At 31.1% G+C, this 8,058-nt stretch overlaps 1 protein-coding gene across 4 annotated transcripts in view; it reads right to left on the reverse strand.

The window, feature by feature from the left end:
• LOC106465949 (glutamate receptor ionotropic, NMDA 2B-like) overlaps window positions 1-8,058 on the reverse strand; it is a 182,350-nt gene that overhangs the window by 12,988 nt on the left and 161,304 nt on the right. For all 4 annotated transcript variants that reach the window (XM_022394492.1, XM_013926196.2, XM_022394475.1 and 1 more), the window contains one exon: window positions 3,303-3,463. In XM_022394492.1, coding sequence (XP_022250200.1) covers window positions 3,303-3,463 — 161 coding nt within the window. The remainder of the gene's footprint in view (window positions 1-3,302; window positions 3,464-8,058) is intronic.

Consider the following 8,058-nt stretch of genomic DNA (forward strand, 5'->3'; position numbering starts at 1 on the left):
GCCCCCACGGCTGAAAGGGCGAGCATGTTTGGTCGTATGCGGATTCGAACCCGTGACCCTCAGATTGTGAGTCGAGCGCCTTATCCACCTGGCCATGCCGGGCTCGAGAGTTCTTTTATCTCGGACAGTAAAAGTACATATTACTAGTTTTGTTAACTAGTTTTTAAATTCTCAATACAGATATTATAAAAATGTATTTCTTTTTATATTATCAAAAAGTGTCATTTACAAATATTGATGTTAATGACATATTTTCAATACAAATGAGAAAGATATAAAGGTTGAAATTTCGAATATATTTGATGTTCGATTGAATGCACAAATAGGAATTGAATATTAGTGGGTTTGTTTGTTTGAAGTTAAGCATAAAGCTACACAATGGGCTATCTGTGCTCTGTCCGCCACGGGTATCGAAACTCGGATTCTAGTGTTGTAAGTCCGCAGACATGCCGCTGTGCCACTGGGGGCAAACTACATTGAAACAGACACGAGAGTACTGCTTTTCTCAACTCGAAGATGTTTAGATGCGATTTCTTAAACCCTGAGATCATCATGAAGTTTAATAAGTACTAGGAATTTCTTTTGTTCGCCACATTATTTAGGAGTTTGTTTCTAGAAATAATCAATTTTTTTATGTCTCGTTACAGTTCTAAATTTGTCCAGTTAGTTATTTGTTTTGTTTGAATAACAAATTGAAATTCCATTTATACATCTTAATGCCAGCTTCCTACTTGTTTATCTTTAATGCCAAATGTTTACTTTTTTAACCCTAATCTGTAATTCCTACATTGTAAAATCCACACGTATAATTTCATATTAAATTCCTTCTTCTTTAACCTTAATGTTTACTTACAAACTGTCCCCAGTAAGACAGCGGTAAGTTTACAGACTAACAATGTAAAAATCCGCGGCTCGATTCCCCGTGGTGGACACAGCAGATAGTCTCATGTGGTTTTGTCTAAACAGACAAACAGCTTACCAATTAAAATAAAATATAGCAACGAAAACTGAAAGCACATGAATTTACTTGACACCGGGTAAAAAGAGTTGAAGAAAGTACAGAATTTTTAGGAAGTAAATGACTCAACTTACAGATTAGATCTAGATAAGTATATATACTTCCAATAAATTAATATGAAATAACTGGATTATAGTCAAAATTTTCCAAAGATATTCATACACTAACGATTACATTTTTTAGTGTATGGTAGGTATTATTTTCTACAATTACAATTACACTCGCGCTCCGTGACTTCACCGCTGAAGTTTTGTTTTTGCTCTTGGTTGTCGGTAATTTTGCAAAACTTCCTTTATATACTTTGAAGTCGGAAATAAATTTTTGGGAGAGTAAAGCTCAAACCACGACTAAGTCGAAGGTTAAGGTCAAAGTCACTGAATTCAAAGTTACAAATTACTTAAAATTACATTTAGTTTGACAATTTTACTAAGTCAAGTCATATAAAAATTTCAAAATTACAAAAACCGGATTCGGTTGTACATATGAACAGTTTCTGTTTGTATTAAAAAAACTGTTTTGACAATCAACAAACAATGTTTAGTTCTTACTTTCAGCTAACAAAGCACGAGAAAAAAGCAACCAGATCTAAAAGGACATGAAGATAATCTCAGTATCAGTATATGTAATTCTGAACGTGTTGTAAAGTTTAATATATATAAAACTTTTGGGTGATTTATAGACTCATTTTTTTTTAAAAAGTCTTTATTATCCACCTCGTTTTTCACCTTCTCTTCTGATATTTTTCAAAAAATAAAACATCCATTTGATAAAAGAATAGTTATATATATATATATATTATGAGCACGTCCTGATTAATAATAGAATTTTCTTGGTAACACCATCAGTGGTTAAAACGACCCCCCCCCCCTCCTCCGGAAAAAAAGTAGAGCATTTTCGAACACCTGTCAGCATACTGTCAGCAACAGTTCTGAAAAGCAAAATTTCATTTAAAATTGCTTTCATTTTGTTAAATAATAACATTTTAGAAATTCTGCGTAAATAGAGTGATATTTCGAAATTATATTAGCCGTAATTTATGAGCACAAAAACAATTTATGCAATATTTAGGTGAAGTGAGAGTCTTTTGAAAAGTATTAAGAACATCTCCAAACAAGAACAAAACTACATATTGCTTTCACAATACAAGTGAATACGCTAGCGAGTACCAAACTCCTGCATGATAGAATGACTCAATCTAAGTGATACACTAGTAACACTACTTAAGATCGAAAGCTCGGATATCAGAAATGGCATTAGTTGACATGGTCGGTGACTAGATTGATTTATACGAGTCATTCCTCTGTAAGAAAGAAAACAATAATCAACATATGAATGCCGTTTGTTTTATAGGATAATTATTATAATAATAGAACAAACATCCAATAAATACAGAGTAGTTTGTGTTATTGTTTATTTATTGATAAGCACAAAGTTACATAATACGTTATATGTGCTCTGGCCCACGGCGGGTACTGAAACCCAATCTTAACGTTTTAAGCCTCCAGAGTTACCGCTGGACAGTTTTGTTAAAAAAAGGGTGAATTTTGCATAATATAAATGGACGTTCAATACTAACCAGAAATGAATAAAACAGTTCACTTATTTTCTTGGAAGATAAAACTAACTCTGAAAAATTAAATAGGAATCATTAAATAGCTTTCTCTGTCGTATAAAGTGTATTGATCATAATTCTGTAAAGGAGTTACGAAACTGAAGCCCTCTAGTGGCACAACGGTACGTCTACAGACTCACAACGATAGAAACCGGGTTACGAAACCCCTGGTGGGCAGAGCATAGATAGCCCATTGTGTAGCTTTATGCTTAACTTCAAAACAACAACAAAACTGAAAAAAAAAGACATCATTATAATTATATTCATTATAAATATATAAATATTAAAGGTAATAGTCATATTATAACTTTTTGAGAGAAGAGAGAGTTGACGTAATATAAATTTCCCATTATTTTGGTTTGTGAGGAGTTGTTACTCTCATCATTAGTATACATATAATGTTAGACATAGTGCCTTCGGATTTCAGCATTGTGATCCCTAACTTTGAACAACTGATCAGAAAGAGGGCGGTTAGCAGCACACACATTGTTAGCCAGATACCACTGTCGCTTTAAAATTCATATTAAAATTAGAAAACAAAAATGCAACATTTTTTCATTCGGAATAATAACATTCATTGTACCCGTTTTAATATTATTTGCTTTTTAATAGGCATTCTATAGATATTTAAGACACGTGCATATGTACAAATATTTATTAAGAATATATTACCCAGTTTTAACAGCTTTAATCCCCTCTATCGGTGAAGATCTATTATAGCGTTTCATATAATTAAAAATTCCAGGTTTGCGATCCTTCATCACAGTCCAAGTATTTGCTAAAGGAACTGTACCAAAACGAAAAGGTGGATCCAATTGAAAGGGGTAGTGAAGCTGCATGAGAAATGAAAATAAAAGACAGAAATTGGAGATACAAATGTACCAGGAACTAAAATCAATAAACTTATTGGTAAATTTGAAATTGTTTAAAAAAATATTATTAATATTCAGATTTCTATCTCTAGCCTTATATTTGTTAAAAATAATTTCTTAGAAAAAACAAACAAATATTTTGTTATATAATAGATACTATTAAATTAAGCGTAAATAAGAAAAGCATTAGACCAGGATAATGTGTTTCCTTGTTCCTTAAATAAAAGAAATAAGATCAGAAAATAACATATTATCATCTAGTACTATTTGGTAACGCAACTCACAGGAACACTGAAAGAAATGACAATATTAAATCCATTCTGTACGGATATAAAGTAAAATGTATAATGTAACATAAATTATTGTTTAATTTAAATGCTTATTAGATGTATTTTTAAAATGCCTTTATTAGCATAATGTTTGTTTCTGTAACATTTTTTATATCCTTTCTGTCACAACGCACTTTATTTTAGCACTTTAATAAAAGACCAACTAACCCATGCAAACTAGGTTACTTTCTTCTAATTTTCAACGTTTCGGCTGATGCTTTTATCAAGAATATTTTGATATAAATACATACAGTCGATAAGGTTTAGTCCGAAAACTTTATTTACTAAATGAAAATAATTTATCAAAAACGTTGCTCGAATTTGTAGTTCGAGATTAGAGAGGAAAGACATTCTTAAGGCAATAAAGTAGGTATAATAGGATCTCCTTAATAAAGGCGTAAGCCTAAACGTTGGACACACACGCACACAATAACGTAGTTTAATGGATTTAGTGGCCGTTTATTTCACAATAAATGGCTTTAGAACTCCAGTATGCTTTATGGACTTTATCGAAACCCTTTTGTCTAAAGCACATTTGAAAATACGGTAATCTCACAGTTCTTTACGTTTCTTTTTTTTATTATTCATTCAAATCTCTCAACACAATTTTGCCCTAATTTCTCTTTTTTGACACGTGTTTTGTCGTATTTTTATTTTCATACCAACGTTTTTTGAAAAAAAAGGTGAGGTTTCCTCTATGTGTTTCCGCTTGGATATATTCGTTTATTTCAAATTTTCTCCCACCCTAATGTATTTTACTCTAAATCACATCAATCTCTTTCTCTACATTCTGTATCTTCTTCCTCTCTAGCTAGTGAAAGTTTATGCTAGTCTTCCTTATTCTACTCATTTTTTTTCTTATCACCATCTCTCCAAGCTCAACGTTCTAGAAATTTCGAACTCAGTTTATCTGTTTTGACTTACTTTTCAACTACAAATCCGTGCTCATCGGGAGACTGTTCTGTTTCAATATACATCTCTGCATTCCCAAAATATTATATTTTTTGATTTATATATACATGCTATTGATACTGTTTTTTTTGTATCTCTTTCTGTATTCATTCCAAGAGCTTTTATCGCCGTTAGCTCCTTTCTTCATTTTCTTGCTGAAACTCATCCCAGCGTTCAAATATTTTCTTTTCTATTAACTTTAGAACTTAGGCTATACTTTGTTATCCAATCACAGTTTTTGCCTTTATCTCTTTGACTCTCATTATTTGCATTTCTGTATCTTTATCCTGTCATATCTTCTTATGTTTATATTTTGAAGAATAAGATTGATGTAATACTCACTCCCAACCTGCCCCCTGTTTCTGATAGTACAGTGGTAAGCCTCAGGACTTATAATGCTAAAAAGTGGGTTTCGATACATGCGGTGGGCCGAGCACTGATAGCAAATTCTGTAGCTTTATGCTTAACAACAAACAAACGTCCTCAACCCTATATTTTTCTCTCGACGTTTGCTCGCTATATATGTTTACTCTTTCATTATGACACATTTCTGTCATTAGTTCTGTGACTTTATGATTTACTGTGTAAAATATAAACTTGTAATAAATAATTAAAAACAACGTAGTACGTCTAAAAAATTGATGCTATTATTTTCTTCAATTTCATACGCGAATTGAATTGATGGTTCTTTACTATTTAAATAACTAGAAAATTATTTAACGCTTCATTTTTAAAACTATCCATGTAAAGGTCACATAAAAACAGTGACAAGGGGGGATTCCATAGATAAATAATAGTGAAGCAATGCGAAAAAAGGTAAAAGTATAAAGCATGGCTTGTAAGTGTCTTGTAAGTAACTCCTGAAGATGACGTAGATCACGTCAAAACTAGTACTTGTAGAGTGTTGGAATGTTGTTTTAAAGTGGAACCCGTACGGCTTCAATAAAGTTTCAATTCTATAAATAGTAAACGTTGTTTTTAATTATTTATTATAATTTTAAAAATTTACACAAGTGGCGGTAATTCATATGTATAAATATGAAAACGGGATTTACGGCGAAAACATTTACAAGACTGAGGAGTAAGTTGAACAATAATATCAAAGGAAGGAAAGTGAGCTATTGTTTAAACATGAACAATCAATAGATATAGAAGATTACAATAAAAGAAACATAAATCTTATAATAGACCTAGAATACAAGGTATACCACCTACATTTGAAGGCGAAAAAAGAAAATGAAGAAAACTGCAATGGGATTTACAACGAAAACATTTACAAGACAGAGTAGTAAGTTGAAAAGAAAGATAATTCAACTTAATTTCTTGGTGAAATGCAAAAGAAATAACATCATTCCGAAATTTAAACAAGTAAAAAGTAACATCAAAAGAAAGAAAATCGACTAGTGTTTAAACAAGATTAAACAACATATATTGAGGGTTACGATACAACAAAAGAGAAATTTCATAGCAGATCTGGAATACAAAGTGTATCAATTACATTTGGCGGCAGCAAAAGTAAATGGACAAAACTGGTTTGAATATGAAAATTTCTATTGGATTCGTACCAAGAAAAAGATTGATACATATAAGGCTAACTTAGATCAGAAATTTAAAAAGTTGATAGAAAAAGATTTGTTTGCAGTTAAGCACAATGCTACAAAATGGGCTATCTGTGCTCTGCCTACAGAGGATATCGAAACCCGGTTTCTAGTATTGTAAGTCCGCTGTGCTACTGGAGGGCAAAAAGAAAATGGAAATCAAAGTAAGCTAAGAGCATTACCAGGAAAATATAAGAATATTCTAGAGAATCCTAAAATAATTAATAATTCAGATGTAACGCTAAACACTAAACAGCCCCCCCCCCAAAGGCACAGCGGTAGGTCTGCGGACTTACAACGCTAGAAACCGGGTTTCGATACCCGTGGTGGGCAGAGCACAGATAGCCCATTGTGTAGTTTTGTGCTTAACTTCAAAAAACAAACAAAAAAAAACACTAAACAATATGAAGTGTTAGAAAAAGGCTTAGGTTATGTATGTAAATTAACGAATTATAATAAGAAAGAAATTATAACAAATATTGAAACCGACTTAAGTAAAGTAATAAGGCCTAATTGCGTAAAGGCTGTTAGAATAGGATGTCATAAAATTATAAAAAAGATTCAAACCTTTCTATAATAGACAAAATGTTGATTATAAAATCAATAAAAGAAAATAATAATATAATCGTTTGTAAAGCAGATAGAGGGGAGAAATTGTAATACTTAATAAAAGTGATTATGGCAAGGGGGTAGAAGACATGTTGAAAGAAAGTACATACGAAAAACTTAAGAATAACCCAATAAACAAATATCATAAAAACCTAAAAATTAGTGTTAAGAATAGCCTAATTCTAACTCCTCAAAAATAAAAAAAATTTAGCCAAATAGATTAATTGAACCAATGTTTCATGTAGTACCAAAAAATAGATGAAAATAATAACAGTTTTAGACCCATAGTATCAAGTATAGGTACACCATCTTATGAAATAGCAAAGTTTATAAACGAAAGTCTTCTATTTTGAGAGATAAGAAGAAATACACAATAAAAAATTCTATAGAATTTGTAGAGAAGATCAAAAACATAAAATTAGAATAGGAAAATCTCTTTGTATCTTTTGATGTAATATCGTTGTTTACAGAAGACGCGATTAGATGTTTTGAGAATAAATGAATAGAAAACAGAATACCAGCAGTTGAAATTATAGACAAATAAAGATAACAAGTTAACCAAAATCACTATAAAAAAGAGGGTTTACCTTGTTACCGTTGTTCTGTGGCCTTTAAATGAATAGTTTTGAAAATGAAGCATTAAATAATGCTAAATTTAAACCAGAAGTTTGGATAAGATATGTAAATGATACATTCTTAATGGGGCGACATGGCAACAGTAAACTATAATAATTTTCTAGTTATTTAAATGGTAAAGAACCATCAATTCAATTCACGTATGGAATTAAAAAAATAATAGCATCAATGTTTTAGATGTACTAGTTAGAAAATAAACAGAAGGTAACTTGGAAACAACAGTTTATAGAAAACCGTTTGCTGTTGTTATGCCGCCACACAAAGAATCATGTCATATAAAAACAAAACAAATCTCTGCATTTTACACATTTGTTTATAGAACTTTAAAAATATGTTCAAAATAGGAAGATTTAAATAAGGAATTATTTTTAATTAAGTATTAGGTCGTCAAGAAATTAATGTCGCTTTTTTTTGGATGAAAAACCCGAACAAT

This window comes from Limulus polyphemus, unplaced genomic scaffold (assembly GCF_000517525.1).
Source record: "Limulus polyphemus unplaced genomic scaffold, Limulus_polyphemus-2.1.2 Scaffold71, whole genome shotgun sequence".
Lineage (NCBI taxonomy): Eukaryota > Metazoa > Arthropoda > Merostomata > Xiphosura > Limulidae > Limulus > Limulus polyphemus.